General features: G+C 40.5%; 1 protein-coding gene across 3 annotated transcripts in view; it reads right to left on the bottom strand.

Annotated features, from left to right (window-relative positions):
* Window positions 1-18,896, bottom strand: part of LOC139470235 (extracellular matrix-binding protein ebh-like) — a 165,602-nt gene that overhangs the window by 125,470 nt on the left and 21,236 nt on the right. For all 3 annotated transcript variants that reach the window (XM_071252558.1, XM_071252559.1, XM_071252560.1), the window contains 2 exons: window positions 11,343-18,401; window positions 8,279-10,702 (listed from right to left, as the gene is read on the bottom strand). In XM_071252558.1, coding sequence (XP_071108659.1) covers window positions 8,279-10,702; window positions 11,343-18,401 — 9,483 coding nt within the window. The remainder of the gene's footprint in view (window positions 1-8,278; window positions 10,703-11,342; window positions 18,402-18,896) is intronic.

Genomic DNA, 18,896 nt, shown 5'->3' with positions numbered 1-18,896 from the left:
TGATGTTGAGGATGTTGATGTTGAGGATGATAAGGATGTTGATAGATATGCATGTAGCGGCAGAAACTAACAGATTCTGTCGTCTAATCCTTATAATGACAACATATAGCAAAACCCTTAAAAAGGACACATTTGTACTCGTCCTTTGGACACCTCAACTATTTGACAGTTTTGCAAGGACTACAGAACTAGTGCCAACTTTGCACTAGGCTGCTAGCCTGGGGCTAGCACAAATACCTGTGGGCTAGTACAAATTTCCCCATTGTTTTGACATTACAAGAGCTTCTTATCTTTATCCGAGCTAGAAAATGTTTGGAGTTTAGTTCTAACCCTGTGACATGCTAATATACAAGATGCAGCCTTCAAAATGCACACTAGTCTGCTAGCCCGAGACCACTAAAGAGTGCTGAGGACAAGTAGAAAGCCAACGATTGTCATCCTCATTGAGTGTTCTAATTCTGACCCAGTTCTCAATGCTTCAATTGTGTTATAAATAGGAACCGTATCACACTGATAGGAAATGTAACATAACATTTTGATCTCATGTAAGCCTGACAAGCTATAAAAGTATAAACTCGGATAAGATGAATTAAAAAAGGAAATTCTAAGACTTTAGATGTAGCAGCAAGTCGGTACAAATTGTTCTTAATTTATGCTATTACTTTCCCTGCTGTTACTTTCATGATTTCTTGTTTTAGAATATTTTTTATTATCAATGAGTCTGAGTGTTGTTCTTGAATGAGCCAACGTCACACAATGAAAAGGTGCACAGTTATGAATTGTGGCCACTGGCAAAAGAATAGGTCAAGTTTCGTTGTGTTACCATGGTTACATAAGCTTAACTGACCAAAGTGACACCTACTGGTAATGAGGACACAGATTAGGTTGCTAAATGGCCATCAAGGAAATAACAAATACTATGAACCCAGTTGTCAGTTTCTCTAGCGTTCAACTCCACACAGGATGTTTAAAGCATATGTCATATTACCAAGGTAATCACAGTGCATTCATATCTCATTCTCAGCTCCCTGGGAAGTATCATTAACTGCGCAATGCGTGATAAGGATGCTCGTGTTTGAACTGAGTAGGGTGAGGGTGAAATTCAGTGTCATCATAATTTACATTTCACAGGGTGAGAATTGTATTTATATTTTCATCAGTTGATCTGTTACATCAGCTGCCATCAACAAAATGGTAAAAGTGGCAGTCCACAAGGAAATGTCATAAGTCCTTCCTCAATTATAGTAACCAGCGTTAGAAATTGTCACTAGTCCTATTGTCCTTGGGCAAATGGCCAAATAGTTAAGGTATAATAAGGACTAGTAGAAATTTGCCATTATTAAGGGTTTTGCTACATGTCATCATTTTAAGGACTAGTGGACTAAAACAGTTGATGCATGTTAGTTTTGAACACTGTTTAGCATCAGGTAAACTGGAGTGAGGGAGACCCTTCTCCAAGATCAACACAGTACCTGGCGACAAAGTAGTTGAAGACATCACCAACCACATTTGTTGCCACTGGTCGCCCTTTTGTAAATAGAATCATAATTAGAACACCACGAAGCTACTGCACTGTAGCATAAATATACTGACAAAGGATCACAATCAGACCATGATTATCAGTGTATCCAGGCCATGGGTAAGGGAAGCAACTCCGCACAGCAAACTGCACTTCTGAAAAGTTTTAACAAGGAGCTATTAGCAGTCTGTGGATTGTCACCAGTTGGTTGGGTGGACTACCTTGTTTACCTGTTGATTGAGTAGAATACCTAGCTAGCTGTTGATTGGATGGATTACATTGCTACGTGTTGATTGGGTGGAAAGCCATGATGTGTCTGATACACAAGGGACAACTATATGTAGTGTGAATCTGCAAAACTCATGAATAAAAATATTCATATTAACATGCCGTTGCCGAAACACTACAAACAAAAGTGCCAAGAAGTGACAAATAGAAGCAATCAGTAGGTAAAAACAGCCCCAAAACAATAACTTCTGTCAAATTCAAATCTGAAATTTCAGAAATTCTAGAATTTGGGGACAAAGTTTGAAATAATGGCAACAATTCCTTCTCCCTGGTGTTAGATCTCAACTAAATAAGCAAAGTTGTAACCATGGGAACCTTTCCTTAAATTGTCAGTAAAAGCACATTATGAAAGCTGATGTACAAGCTGACAAAATAAAAACAAAAGAAAAGAGTGTTTGACAAAGTTTACTAAATCAGGTGACACTGCTTGTAAAACAATGCTTTGGGTTGAATACAAAAAGGAAACATATTTACACCAAAGTAGAAAACAGAACTTTATGAAAGGCACAAACAGCAATGACTTAATAATAATAATATTAATAATGTTTGTGAACTATGACTATGATTGTTATGTACAATAGCCAACGTTCATTGATTGACATTATAGAAAATAGAAATGTACATTTCAAAAACAATTAAGCTTTTCCTTCACATCCAATGATTTATACTGAAATATACATCATGTGAAACATATCACATTTGTGTTAATGTTGATTCAACGATCAGAATATGAGCGGAAACCTCAAGCAGATTATAAATTCGTTCGACAAAGTGATTCTGAAATATTACCTGAAATTAATCCTCCTATTTTGAATATATCACAACTTATTATCATGATCATAAATATAAATTTAGCTTATGAATAACACTAACTTCAGGAATATTGGGATCACAATTTAATCTCAAAAGCTTTATCGCAATTTCATTTGTCTCTATAGATTACCACTTGTGTCAAACATGTTGGTTAAATATGCTGCCAATAAACTACCCCTGACTGAAGAGGATGGTACTGGTTAGTAGAATGCAGATTCACACTGGTAGTACGCCCTGAGATCAGCCATAAAGGAAAATGCTAAATTAAAACTCAAGTCACGTGCAAACTCCAACACATGCAAGCAAAAAAAGTGAATGTTGTTTTCTGCCGCAGTCAGCAATATCCCAGCAAAACAAAGAGAATTTTAATTAGTTTGGGCAAACCCGTGAGTGACTGATTGAGCATCTGTCCTCACATGTTGGGTACGACGACACAATCAGCCAGGATCCACTTCCACAAAGCAATCTTAGCACTGCAATGATCGTAACTCCCAAACCTTAAGATAGACTTACGATCACATTTTGGAATCCCATGATCCTAGGACTAAACAAGCAGGGGACAGGGAAACGGGTGCAAGACTTCAGAACAACATTCTGTTTGGCGACAACAGCGATATAAATATTGCACCAGCTTTGAATTTAGATTATTGCACTCACAACTTGACATAAAGCCCTAATCTCATCAGAATTTCACCCAGTGGTCCATACTGGTATGATAAACTCTTACCGTATTCGACATAATAAGCACCCCGCTCTAATAAGCGCCCATGGCGATATTTGCTAATATACTGGTTATTGAACAATCCCAATTAGCACCCCTTTCGATTGATCAATGTGCACATGACTTATTTATTCGTGCATAATATGCACTCCTGTGTTATATGCACCCTTAAGTATGGGCAAGTAAATTCTGGAAAATATATCTGTCGTGTATAATACGCAGACTTTTCTTTTGTATCATTTCAGGCTGTCAGCATAAACCATAAAATTTACTATCTTTCAACTCTGTTTTTTCTTCTTATCAAAATTATATTCAGATAAGAGCCCATTCTAATTTTGAGAGCGCCCTAGGTGCTTATTACGTCGAATACTGTATATGAAAAACAGAAAGTAGATCTATTGATTTGCAGAGCATCCAGCCCAATATTTTCATTGTTCAAAATTTTCTTCATACCTATTACAACAAAACCAGTCAAAGTCATATTTATTCAAAACAAAACAGGTAATAACTGAGAACCCATTCATCAATGATGCAAACACCCATGTTATTTCACTGACACAAGCAGCACATCACGAAATGATCGTGGTCAACAACTGACCTCCGACCTGAACAGCACTGACACCAGCGCCAACTAGCGCCGTTAACACTGGTCATCACTGGCTGATACCAACCCAGTTGAAAAAAACAGTGTTCAGGAAAGTACAAAACAAAAATTGACAGACATTATCAGGTTGTCTAATGACTAACCAAACTGCCCAATAGTAAATGCATCATAAGGACAAGTAGACATTTGCAATGTTTAAGGGTTTGGCTATATGTTATCATTATAGTGAGTGAGTGAGTGAGTATGGTTTTACGCCGCTTCTAGCAATATTTCAACAACATCATGGCAGGGAACACCAGAAATGGGCTTCACACATTAATGATACAACTACCTTGTCACATAGTCAGGTGATGCCGCAAATTGATGTAAACAAAGTCCATGCATAAAGTTATTAGATATTCAACCATAAACTTGGAAATTACCCGATCCTGATTGGTCAAATCACAATAACCACTACTATAACAGGTCGTCAAAAACACTTATTGAACACTGCAAAGGGACAATGATATAGAGGATAAGTGTATTTTCTAGTAAATATCGAGTTCAACTTAAACTCTCTTTGAACAAGTTAACAATAAAAAAATTCAAACCTTATAATCATTTCACATATACTTTGACACATATTCAAATGAAATAAATGCAAATACTATTTCTACTCTATGCCACTCATCTCCAGCTTGTGGCAAGAATTTCTTGTGATAAGGCAACCAGAGTTATCTCCCATTTAGCTGCACTTCAAAAACTGATCTCTAATGTCCCACCCTACAATGTGTGTGTATCATGATACGTGGATTCATTTGCATGAAATTCTCCCTGGCCCACCCTGCCCAGCTGCCAAGAGGTCGTTGCCATCATCCAGTCAGTGCTGCCTGACCATTTATCTTGGGATTGTTCGGACAGTGCAGGCAGCAAGACTAAGCACTCTGTGATTGGCATTCAGGTCAGGTCAGTCTTAGTGTTATCAGTAGGGCTGTTACGATTCACTAGCGTATTCGGTGAATCAAACCGTATCCATTATGAATTGAGTTCGTTATTAGTGGCCACTAGAATCGAATATTTATGAATATGCAATCATGTGCATTTACATACCCTCTACCTAAAACATCCATAAGAACATATTATATGCATAGATTTCTTCAAAGACAACACTCTTATAATATTTATGTTGACATTACTGTGGTCACTGGTCATTGTCGCATTTGAGCAGATACTAGTACCTTGATAAGTGCAGTATATAAATGTATAATATTTTAATAATTAACAAACCATGTAAAATAATTTACGTTGTTATTGTTTCACTGAATATAACAAATAATAAATCAACTGCTGACTTATTATTGTATTCGTGATTTAATATTTGTATTCATTACCCTATATTCGTGATACGAATCATATTCGCCTCATAGTGTATTCATTGCAGCCCTAATTATCAGGTCAGGTTATTCCACCACCTCAGAAAATATTACTGTTGAAATTATACAGAATTAAACAATAAATAATTAGGCTCATCACGGGTAGCCTGTCATCTGGTGTAAATCCAAGATTCATCCATGTGAATTTATGAAGCATTGTTGTAACTGACCATAATTGGGTTAAGGTGAGCTTCCGTACCTGCCACTAACTGACGGTAATTACCTAGGACCCAGGTCAGGTGAGCTTCATTAATTGACTGTAATTACCTAGGACCAAGGTCAGTGAGCTTCAGTACCTGCTACTACCTGACGGTAATAACCTAGGACCTATATCAGGTGAGCTTCATTACTTGACTGTAATTACCTAGGACCGAGGTCGATGAGCTTCAGTACCTGCTACTAACTGATGGTAATAACCTAGGACCCAGGTCAGGTGAGCTTCAGTACCTGCTACTAACTGATGGTAATAACCTAGGACCAGGTCAGGTGAGCTTCATTACTTGACTGTAATTACCTAGGACCGAGGTCAGTGAGCTTCAGTACCTGCTACTATCTGACGGTAATTACCTAGTCTAGGTAAGCTTTAGTACTTGCCACAAATTGATGGTAATAAACTTGGACCCAGGTCAGGAGAGCTTCAGTACCTGCCACAAATTGATGGTAATAACCTAGGACCCAGGTCAGGTGAGCTTCAGTACCTGCCACTAACTGATGGTAATAACCTAGGACCGAGGTCGGTGAGCTTCAGTACCTGCTACTAACTGATGGTAATAACCTAGGACCGAGGTCGGTGAGCTTCAGTACCTGCTGCTAACTGACGGTAATTACCCAGGACCGAGGACAGGATGAGCTTCAGTACTGTAATTATTGAGGTCCGGGTTATGGCAAGTATATGGTGCAAACACTCCTACAACAGCGTGCAGGTGGAAACACACAATACACACAGATTAGAGGGTTAGATAGATGCACACTATGTGCAATATAGAGACCAGAAATAATGACAAAGAATTAAACAAAACATATCAGTTTATGTATATTAACATAACAAAAAGATGTGCGAGTCTCTCACTCTACGAAGTTTGAAGAATTTCTGCTTGTTCTGCTCCTACAGTGACCAAGGTAACTACTGATGTTCGTGAGTTGTGTTTTTTCACAAACTGTGATCCTACATATCAATCTGTATCTACAAGAAATAGTTTCATAATTGTTTCCCTGAGAATAAACTGAAATTCTAGACTTCAACATGACTTGAAAGAAGCTGCCATAAACTGTAACACATGATGAGGATAATCTGTTTTGACAGCATCAGTTTTTGAAATGTTACTGACTAGTTGTTTTTCAATGCACAAATACCACATAGATACTACTTTCTATTCTACTATTTCCTAGTCACATGACTGAATGTATTGTATTTGTAGCATCCGAGTATGCTAATTACTCCAGCAGAAACTACTCGATAGTAAGGAGGGAGGTTTAAAAGAACAAAATAAGTTTGGTATTATTGGTTAATAATCATATTTATAATCCTTCTCCCAATGATAATTAGGTAACCATGATACTGACATTAACATATTGAGGCTACATCTAGGTTATCAAAGGCTATGAGGGGTCCTAAACAATGATTGGTTAGACTAGACAACTGTTTAGGCAAGTACAACTAGGCTTTTCACTTGAGTCATTTCCTTTTCAGAAATGTTTCAAATAAAATACATTCTAGAGAATGGTCAGATGATGTCACTGTCAGACTTGTGCATCAGCAGTGGCGTCATTGTCATAATCTTAGTACCCATGGTAACTGTCACAACAATTATTCCATCAAGACAAGTGGTTTAAGCAAAATATCATATTAATAAAATATGTCCCATCTGCTGTGGGCTTGTTATCAACTATGTACAATTATAACTATTGTTAGAGCTATCAAGATAAAACATCTAATATTAAAACTATGCTCTATGCAACTATCACAGTGAGCTTATTGGATGAAATAAACAATATAAAAAAACTCTGCATTCACTCTGTCTACAGCGCTCAGCAACTACTGCAAAAACTGTGTTAAATATATCACAAAATAACACTATAACCAAGAAAAGTATTAGTTCTGCATTTTAGCTGTTACTGATTCATATGATGAAAAAATATTCAAAAATAAAAATTCTCAATACCAGAAAACATATAGTAGGAACTAACACTGTAAACAACAGCATTATGAACAATACATCCTATACATTCACATCTCTGTGAAAAAATTCATATCATCCAAAAATATTTTCTCCATAAATATGTGCATAGACAAGTTCCAGAGCTTCCAAGCAAACGATAGCACCACCTGCAGTAGCTGTGAACTGAAACTGAGATCTGAGGACTTCGCAGGGCACAGGATAGACACATCAACCTCATTGTGGAGTTTCAGTGTACATGTCATTAAGTTTCAAAAATTCAAAAAATCCCACTTGAACCAGGAAAGCATGCTGGAAGAACTGTGACCAGTTTCTCTAATTCATGCAAGAGGCATCAGCTATGTTTAAAATCACATTTTCAGTAATCAAGTACAATGAAATGAGGCTCAAAACAAAATGAAAAAGGTGGTTTTCTTACATGAAATGTATCAACAGATATAAATAATTATCATTCCTTTTATAGTTTTACTCTTGTTTTTATAATATTTACATTCTTTGTTAGATATTTGTTGGCTGTCAAGTAGAACATAACTAATAAGGCCTTATCTTTCCTGGTTCAGACATATTTTATAGAAAGACGAGGTAAAGAAAAAAGCCTTAACCACAGCTCTACCCTTGCAGAACTAATTCAAGATGGGTGAACGAATCACGGATGGATGAACTTGACATTATTTTTGTTCTGACCCATGGCTTGAATGAACTCTGCACTCCCCACACAACAACAGGAGCAGAACACTAAGGCACCTTCTTGTTCTGTTGCTGCCAGAACGCTGCTGTCTGTCCGGCGTGTTGTTCCTGAATCACGGCCTCCTTGACTTCATACTCCAGCTTTAGCTTCTCTCTCAGAATCTCGATCGCCTCATCGTAGGGAGTGTCCGATGCCACCAGACTGGAACTCACACCTGACTTGGTACCACTGGGCACGTGTCCTGTCGAGGCTCGTCGTGCACCATGTCCACTGTGGCCATCTGTGGATCCTCCGGTCATTGTCTCAAGCTTCATGATGGTCAGGTTCTTTTCTTTCACTTCCCTCAACAATCTGTGCTTCTCTTCTTCCAGGAATGCTTCCCTTTCTCTCAATCTACCTTCAATGTCGTACAACTCCCCTTCTAGGATTCGCTTCTGTTTCAGCAGTTGCTGCTCATTCTCATCCTTCAGGAGCAGAAGCTGCTCAAGCCTTCTCTGCTCTCCCCGAATGAACTCCAGTTCCAGGTGCTTCTGCGTGGAGATGTTCTGAACATCTTCATGTTGGACCAACTTCTCCAGCAGCATCTCTTTCTCTCGTCTCAGGGTCTCTTCCATGATTGTTCGAGCATCCAGAACTGACAAGAGTCTTTCATGTTCCGAATGGAAGTCCTTGAGCTCCTCCAACAACTCATCCCTCTGCTTCTGTATGATCAGCAGCTGGGTGTCAGACCCATGAGAAAACTCTTCTGGCTCGATAGCCTGCAGATCATACTTATCCCGGAAATGCAACAGGACACACTCCTTCTCCCTTACCTGCTCCATCAGATGTTTGTTGTCACTCATAACCATCTTATTATTCTCCTTTAGCAAAGCCACTTCTTGGCGTAGTTCTATCACATCAGTCTGTAGAGGCAGCTCCTTGATGAGCTGGTCATCGGGAACCCTCTTTTCCAGCCACAACTGTCGAGCTATCTTCTCCCTCTCAACCTGTTCTTGCAGCAAGGCATTCTCACGTGCATACATGGCCTTAGTTTCATGAAGATCACGCTTCAGTCGTGTGATCTCCTCTACAAGCTCAGTATGATGAATCTCCAGGGCAACCTTGGCATAATCTTCTGGTACGATAGTTCCAGCCGACTTCACAGTCCCTGTAATTTCTATCTGTTCCTGGTTTACAGACGTCCCTCCTTCTGTACTTTTCATCGAGACAACCGAGGTCGTGTTGAATGAGATCTCAATCGGGGGCTCCTTCTTCTTCCTCCCCCTGCTGGTCGGACTCAGCGAGCTCCGTGAATCTGAGAAGATCATGCTTTCCATGTGATCTATACTTGGCAAAAGGAAACTGTCACCTGGTGAGGATGCAGAAGATATTCCAGGCTGTTCAAATCCTGACGTTCCTGCTTCACTGTCAGTGAAGCTGAGCTCAGTTCGTACATTCTTCTTCTCACTCTTCGGTGTGCTCATTCTTGCATCTGGGTTACAACTTTCACCTTCCTTCTTCGCTGACAAAGTCTTTTCCAGTATGTCATCAGCTGAGTCATTTTCCCCTACAAAGGATCCCTGACTGGCCTCAATCTGTTCGTTCAATATTGTCACTAAAGTGTCCCCACTTATTTCAGTCTGTGTTTGAACAGAAGCCATCCCAAAGGCACAAGTAGATTGATCAACAACTTCCTCCAATATTTCCTCATCAATAGGCGACTTGAACTCGGTCCTAAGCTGGGACAGTGAGCTCTGGAGTATTTCATTCTGTTGCACTAGCTTGTCCTCAACTTCCTGGCGAGAAAATGCTGTGTTGTTCAAGTTTATCTGAAGATGTTCGCATCTCTTCTCCAAATGATGTTTCTCCACGCTGAACTTCTCAAGCTGGTCACACAGCTTCTTCTCCAAAGCAATATTCTCTGCTTCCAGTTTCTGAATCCGATCCTTGAAGCTATCCTCAAAGTCACCCTCACTGACTTCTTGTGAAGTGTCCACACCTTCATGTCTTGGATAGCTAGATCCTGTGTTCTCACTTCCTTGCTCACTACTATCAATACGGCTTCTCCTTCCAAGACTTGAGCTTGGGTTCCTCTCTGGACTATGTTCCACAATGAAAACACTCTCAGTGTCACCTTGAGCCCGCTGGTACAATTCAAGAAGTCTCTGATACCTTTGTTTCATCTCGAGGCACTCATGCCTGGCACAGTATCCATCTCCATCCAGTTCTCTGTCAAACACTCCATCCTCTACGGACATGGCCATTTCCCACTCAAGGGGCAATTCACTACCTGATCTCTGAGACAAACTCTCCAGCTCTTCAAGGAATCTGTCTGATTGGTGTCGATCAGAGCTGTCTCTCTGGGATTCATCAGTCGATTGATCAGCTTTAGGTGAGGAGGTTTTAATTTCTGGCTTTGTCTGCCACGATTCCTGCTCCTCACGACTCTGCTGGTTCTGTGAGATCTCTTGCAGCAGAGCATCTCTTGCCTCAGCAAGTTCCTGCAATAAAGTCAAAGAGTTGTGTATACACATCATACACCACACTCAGAAAATTATACATAACAGTTAGTGAGCTGGGTTGTATGCATCTTTCTGCAATATTCCAATAACATATCAGTAGGGGACAATAACATATGGGCTTCCGACATTATAGCCATGAATTATACATGAACCATTCCCATTCTTTAAGCTCATTTAACAGAAAGTTATCATGTCAATCAATGAAATATTTCCAAAAAAATTCCTTGTTTGGAAAACAAAGGAAATTACAGGGCTAAAATGATGTAATGATTCTTACAAACACCATCATTTTAATTTAGTTCATGCATACACAAGCTCTTGATCTAATCTTTGCTAAAGTGACAACTTTTGCCTGGGACGCTTCATCTTCCAAATGAGTGAGTTGAGTTAAATACTGCTTTAAGCATTATTTAAGCTACATAACAGCAGAGGACAAGATTTGATTCAAACATTGTAACTATAGGGGAATCAATTCCAGGTAATCAGAGTGACCAGCACATTACACACTGCCCCTCCATCTATCCAGAAGTGTCCATACTGATTACAGATGAGTTTTAGAGAACTTTCTTTTCTGACATTCAAAAGGAAAATGCAAAGACACAATAGATCAAGCCATTACCTGGTTCTCCTTGTGGAGTTGCTTGAGAAGCTCAGACTCAGACTGCTCTACAACTGCTGCCTCAAGTCTGGAGGACATCTCATGCTTCACCTTCTCCACTTCAGACTTGTGTTTGGCCTCCAGTTTCTTCCTTGCTTTCCTCAATTCCATGATGAATTCCTGATGTTTCTTCTGTGTCCTAATTGATAAGTCCTGCTGCATCTTCTGATCAACAGACTTTTGGTACTCCTCCATGGCAGTCTGATGCTTGTGTTGCAGCTCCACCTCAAGACTCTTCATTTTCCTGCTATACTCTTCCTCTAGAAGATCTTTCTCATGTTCATGCTGCCTCTTCATCAGCTGGAGATCTTCAGACATTGATGAATCACTAGCAGAAGATGTTAATGTTGGTCCGTGTAAGTCAAGCTCTGTGGTACTGGGCGACAGTAAATCGGAGGCCTCAGTTTGTGTTCCAGTTGTATTGGCAGACGACTTTGCTTCAGTTGTAAGGGTAGACAATTGAGGAAGGGTGCTGAGAGTCAGGTGGGTTTTAGATTGTATGTGATCTGGTTTAAATTCACCAGCAGCTTCAGGTTGGAATGTGTCAGTTTTGGAATCATCCACCTCTGGCTGGAAGCCATCTCCACTGGTGAGGTTATCATTGGGCTGGGCAGAATGTGACTCAGTTTGAACATTGGCTTGCTGTTCTTTGGGCATATTTAATGTTAAGTTGTGACTCAATGGATGAACAGCCTCAGGTACAAAACCTTCACCATGACCTTCAAGTTCGGGCTGGAATCCTTGCATTATTGGAACAACTGTTTCCTTAGGAATGTAACCTCCATCGGAAGGAAATCTAGGTTGATTTTGTAACATATCTGGAGTTAAAGGCTCAGGTTCAAAGGCATCTGTAAATGGTGGTTCTTCTAAAGCCTCAAAACCTTCCTGTCTTGGTTCAGTTGATCCTTGGACAACATTCAGCTGCCTTGGGTCAGTCTCATGCTGCTTCAGTTTGCGTGTGAGATCATCAACCTTTCTTTCATAATTCTTCACAAGTGTCTCAAGCTCTGCTTGTCTCTTAGAACCGGCATCAGACCCTGCTCCCTCACTGTCCACCCCAGTTTGGTCCTGTTCCACAAACTTCCTCCTCTGGATGAGCTCAACCTCCCAGGCTTCTAGCCTCAGCTTCAGAGACTGGACCTCCTGATCAGATGATGCCTTCATCATTTGGGCTTCCTTCTTGCTCTTCTCACCTGCAAGTTTGGCTGCTTTCAATTTTTGCTTTTCTTTTTTCATGTCCTGTTTTGAAGAAGCAATTTCCAGTGTAAGTTTGTCTATTTCGGATCTCATTCTATCCATATTCTCCTTAACTGCTTCTGAACCTTCCCCTGAGGCCATACTTTCAATCTGCATTCTATAATTTTCAGTCTCTCTTTTGTGATTGGTGTTCAAATTCTCAAGTTTCTGAGTTACCTCTTTCACATGCTCTCTCTCAACTTCAAGCTCTGTCTGAATATCCTCCTTTTCCTTTCTCAATCTATCAATCTCCAGTTTGTATACTTCAGTGTTTGTTCTCAGGCTCTGAATTTCTTCCTTTCCTGAGAAAGCAGTTTCTACTTGCAAACTCTCTTGCACCATCTGAACCGAAGGCTGTTCCAAACCTGCCATCTTCCTCTGACAATCAAGCTTCAGCTGATCTACTTCATCTTTGTGACTAATCTGAGTCTGTTCAAAAACATCTTTCAATGCTGCATACTCTGTTTCCAATACGGTATAACGCTTCTGAATATCACTGATTTGAGAAGACATGGATCCCTGAAGACTCTTCCTCTCTTGCTGGGCACTTTCACTCACCAATTCAAGTCTTTCTTGAACTTCCAGTCTGCTCTTCTCAAGCTCCACACACCTTTCTTCCAGTTCTTGAACCTGTATCTGATAAGAAACTTTTGCATCATCAAAGTCTACGGAAATATCTGCCATATTCCGCTTTGACTTGTTGGCTGTCAGTTCACTCTGACTACATCTGTCCTCCAAATCAATAAGTTGTCTTTCATACATCTTCTCCATTTCCTCTTTCTCAGATTTGAAATCTTTATCCATTTCATCCATCTGTCTCTTTAACTTTCCATTATCCATTTCGAATATTCTACATCTGTCTTCCCATTCTGACAGCTGCATGTCAAAGTTCTTCTCTATGTCTTCTTTCTCCTGTTCATGAGCCTTAGCTGCATCAGACAACTGATCCTTGAGTCTGAACATTGTAGACTCCAGTGCTTTGCAGTTCTCTTCCAGTTCGGTAATCTGAGACTCAAAAATACTCTTGATCTCCTCCTTCTCTTGTTGAAAGTTTTCACTGCATTTAGCCAGCTGGTCCTGTAGTTTTGTTTTCTCAAACTCCAATCGACTGATGCTTTCCTCCATCTCAGAAACTTTGTTCTCATAGGTTTCCAGGTCACTGCTCTTAGTGTCTGTAGATTCAGAGATGATCTTCTTTGCCCGAGCAAGCTCAGCCTCAACCACAAGCTGTTTTTCTTCCAGCTGAGATATATGGGCATCATACATCATTTTCGTCTCATTGATATCTCGGTCTTTTTCTTTGGCAGTCTCCATCATCTCTCCTTGAAGTTTTCTTGTCCTCATATCCTGCTCAGATAATTTCTGCTGCATGTCCACCATGCAGGAGTCAAAGTTGGCTTTCAGTATTTCTTTCTCTTCCTGCAGAGTTTCCACCCTCTGCTGACAGGACTTCATCTCCGCCAGTGCCGATGACCCCTGCACCTCAGCCTGCTCCAGGTGTTCCTTCAGGTCCTCCACGGCCGTCTTCAAAGCTTCTTCTGAACCGGACAGTGATGATATCCAGTGGTTCAGTTCAGTGTTGCTAGCTTCAAGACAAGTAACCTTTTCTGTCAAGCCTTCCTGGATTGCTGTCTGTTCTTCAAGATAAACCTTCATCCTGTTCAAATATTCTTCCAATAAACCCAAACCAGTTCCAATATTTGACACATCAACATGTTGAATATTTTCGTTGTTCAAGTTTGTCAGTGTAATCAAAAACTCAATTCTTTGAACATAATTAACAAAGTCTTTTTTTAGTTTCTTTTCACTTGCATTTACTCTGTCAAACTCAGATGATATGCTATCATACTGAGACTGTACTTCTACCCTAGCAGCCTGCTCAATGTACAGTGCCTCTTCCAAAGATTGATTCTTGGTCTGAACATCCTCCAGTTCTTCTTTGCTTAATTTCTTGTCATCCTGCAGGCTCTTAATTTCTGCCATAGAATGCTCGATAAGATTTTGCAATTCCATTTTCGTTTCCTCTTCGCATTGGGAATTTCTTTGCAAATGCTCGACCTCTGTTTTATTTGCTCTATTTTGATTCTTGAGGTCATCCACATGTTTTTCATATTGTTCCAACTGAACCTCGTACTCACACCTCAACTTCTGCATCTCACACTTGGTCTCTTCCACTTCCTTATTTGCCTTGTCTAAAGCAGTCTGCAACTGGGTAGTTTCACTTGAAGCAACATCAAGTTGTGACTTAAATTCAGATCTGACATGTCGCTCCTCAGTGAGACGATTGTCATGTTCCAACTTCACTTGTTGAAGCTCAGTTTGAAGACTTCCTGCTTCCATCCTAAACTTCTCAATGTCCGTCACAAGTGCAGTTCTTGTTGTTTCAGCCTCAGCAACAACCTTCTCGAGTTCCTTCATCACTCTCTCCTTATCTAATCCAAGTTTAGAAATCTCTGCAGCTTGGTCTGCACACTTCATCTGCAGCTCCACTTGGCTCTGTTCAGCTCCAAAAGTCAGCTCCTGCAGCTTAGCAACAGTTTGATCGAGTTCACTCTGTTTGGTCAACAGTAAAGATTTTGTGTCATTCAGTTCAGTGGATACCTTCTCTGAGGTGTCTTGGGTACTTGCAAACTTCAGAGCTGATTCTTCAAGTTCGATTTGAAGCTTCTGAAGCTCTTCCTGTAATTGTGTTATCTGTAGTTGATCCTCTCTCACTTTGGACTCGGACATTTCCTTCACAGAACACAACTCCACATCCCTTTGTTCCACTTCACCTCTAAGGTTGGATATCTGCAATTCCCTGCTATCCAAGTCAGTTTTCATTAATTCCTGTTCCTTCTTCAGTTCAACAACCTGCTTCTCTAACTCATGTAAATGTTCAGTCTCAGTCTGAAGTGTTTTGATCGTTTCTTCATATGATTTACATTTGTCCTGAAGTTCTTTCAGACTCTGTTCTGTCAGTTCCTCAGTTTGTTGTAGGCTCAGATTCACTTTCCCAATCTCAGACAAGGCGCTGTGGAGTCGTTGTGTGGTGGAGGCTACTTCTTCACTAAGAATGTCTCTCTGAGATTCAGATTCTTTTAGATTCATTTCCAGTGTCTCAATAATTTGCTTCTTTTCTTTCTCAAACCCTTCTGACTGTGAATCATATTGTTCTCTTAACGATGTCACTTCTTGTTTATTCTTTGCCATAACTTCATGTACATTTTCCATTTCCTTTTTCATGCTGGAAACTTCACATTGAAGACTGATGGATTTTTCCTGTTCTTGCTGCAGCTCTGCTCTAGCTATGTCCAGTTTTTGTTTGAGTGACTGTACCTCATCGTCATATCTATCTTTGTCAGACTCCAAACTCTTAGACTCTTCTTGACCTTTCTCTAACATGTCTCTAACATGACAAAATTCAACATTTGTTGTTGTAAGCTCTTGCTGCAATGATTCTGTTTTTGCTAACAACTCTTTTTGCTCATGTTCAAAAGCCACAATCCTTTCCTGACTCTGTGATAGTTCTTCATTGGCCTGAGATAGTTCTTCCCTGACCTTAGATAGGTCTTCATTGGCCTGAGATAAGTCTTCATTGGCCTGAGATAGGTCTTCCCTGGCCTGAGATTGTTCTTCCCTGGCCTGTGATAGTTCTTCCCTGGCCTGAGATAGGTCTTCCCTGGCCTGAGATAGGTCTTCCCTGGCCTGAGATAGTTCTTCCCTGGCCTGAGATAGGTCTTTATTGGCCTGAGATAACTCTGTCTGCAGTGCAGCAGCCTCAGCTGCATATCTATCACATTGATTCTGTAAGGCTTCGGCACCCCTTTCAGCACCAAGACACACTTCTTCCAATCCAGCTTTTGCTTCCTCCAGCTCCTTCTGAAGTCTCTGGATCTCTGCATCATGCTCCCTTGACTCTGCAGACTCAGGCACAATCTTAGTCTGCTGCATTTCACTTAACTGGTTCTCATACTCCAAACATTTGCCTTCAAGTTCTGCCTTGATCTGTTTCGATTCCAATTCAAGGGCCGTAAGCTTCTTTTCAGATTCATCCAGTTTGTGTTGGATTAGCTTCACTTCTTCTCCAGTCTCACTCAATTTGGCCACAAGAGCGGCATTTTCCTCGAGATGATCTGATAGCTGTTGTGATACATGTTCATACTTGTGCTTGCTCTCCTTCAGTTTATCACAGGTTATTTGTAGCTCTGATGAAAGACTTTGTAACACTGAATATGATTCTTGTTGTTGATTCACAAGGATACCATTCTGACTTTCTATTTCACCCATCTTAGCCTCTAATGCTGCTGACTGAGTTTTGAAATTGTTCACTTCAGTCTTTAATACTGAATTATCATTCAGCAAATGTGTTACTTTTTCCTCATGCCCCTTACACACATCCTTCAACAAGGCAATCTCTTTGTTCAGAGTCACAATCTGTGAATCAGTCTCAGGAGTCCTTGTCACACTACCTCCTCCAACAATGGAATAGAAGGCTGAACCCAAAGACTGTATATTTTCAGTTCTTACAACTCCTTCATCTAAAACCCTTTGGGAAACTTCAGTTACAAATTCTTTTCTCACTTCACTTTCACTCAGAGTCACCGACTCCATAACAAAACCTTTGAGTTCCACATTTGTCTGATCATTTGCAGAGATTCTTCGTACTTCCAGTTCAGACTCCACAGCAAACACATCAGACCCATCTAATTCATCATCCCCATCTTCAGCCACAGTATCTCCAGAAACACTTTCAGGATCCTTCCCAGCTTTCATCAACTCAGTTTTAAACCTCTCTGCTAAAGTCTTAAACGATTTGCTCTCACTCACAGATGCATTGAGATCTGCTTGCAACAGCAATATCTGTGAATTCAGAGATTCAATATTGGACACATATGAGCTGTTTTCATTTTGCAGCTTCTTAATGTCTGTCTCTAACTGCAGAATGAATGCATTCTTTTCCTGGAGTTCCATCTCCTGATCCTGTTCCTTGTTCTCCAGGAGATCCCGGAGCACATCCAGATCCTGGCTGCTTTGGTCCCCATCCTGTAGCAGGACCTCCACCTGGGACTTGAGAGCCATAGTCTCACCCTGCTGGTCATTAATCCGGTTCCTCAGTTCATCATTCTCAGACTGCTTCAACAAACATTCCTCCTGCAACTCCTCCAATTGCTTACACAGCTCTTCAAGCTCAACATTTCTTGTTTTCACTTGATCCAACTCAGAAACAACCATGTCCTTTTCTTGGTTCAGATTCTGCACCTGTAACGTCAACTCAGCAATCTTCTGCTGCTCACCAGATTCTAGGGAGGACATAACAGCTTCCCTCTCACTGACTGCTGTTGCTAGCTGTGTCTCAAGCATGGTGACGGTCTCCTGTAGAGTGGCTTCTTTGCTTGCGTACTGCTGCACAAACACCTCCAGCTCTTTCTCCCTGACCTCATGTTGCTGAACACACAGAACCAACTCCTGCTCCCTGACCTCATGTTGTTGTACACACAGCACCAACTCCTTCTCCCTCAATTCATACCTTTCAACAAGCTCCTGCGTCCTTATTTCATACTGACTAACTGAAGCTTCCAATTCCTTGGTCTTTGATTCAAATCCGTGGACAGATGATTCCAGTTCCTTCTCCCTCTGCTCAAGTCTCTGTGGATCTTCCATCTTGGTCTGCCTGAGCTGAGCAAGCACCTGTTCCTTCTCCTGGAGTAGGCTCTGCAGTGCCAGGATCTCAGCCTTGGCTTCCTGCAAAGCTTGTGCAGAGACATTGTGTTGGTTCAGCTGAGTCCGTAGCGTTTCACCAGCCTGGAAAGAAGAGAAAAATATATTTTAGGTTAGAGAGAATGGTTAAGAGCATAATTCACATGAAAAAGAAAAAGGAACATTTACAGACTAATGGAATTTCATGCAAAATTCCCTTCATTCTGAAATTCTTTGCACTTGTTTCAGAAGATTCTAGTTTAGTTGTAAGTCAATGTAAGTAGAAGCTGCTGTTTTCAAGTTTGACAGTCAATATGAAATTTTGACACTGTATGGAAAATTACTCATGTGCATAACAATTCAACAAAACCGTGACCTTTAATTCCACGGACTTCAAACCATGTTTTTTGCAAAACATCTCAGGCTTAGACATATCAAATTGACAATTTTTTACTTTTGTGGTTTCTACATGAAGCAATCCTACAACTGCAGCCTGCAGCCGTCATCTGAGAGTATCAGATTCATTTGATTTAGTTTCCAAAATTTTCCTGAGACATTTGCACTATTTCTGGCAGAACAATGTTCAAACGTCTTTGCCTT

Source organism: Haliotis cracherodii, unplaced genomic scaffold, assembly GCF_022045235.1.
Source record: "Haliotis cracherodii isolate W230 unplaced genomic scaffold, xgHalCrac1.p SCAF_20, whole genome shotgun sequence".
Classification (NCBI taxonomy): domain Eukaryota; kingdom Metazoa; phylum Mollusca; class Gastropoda; order Lepetellida; family Haliotidae; genus Haliotis; species Haliotis cracherodii.
Note: the sequence above shows the minus strand (reverse complement) of the source record. Positions and strands in the feature narration are given on the sequence as shown.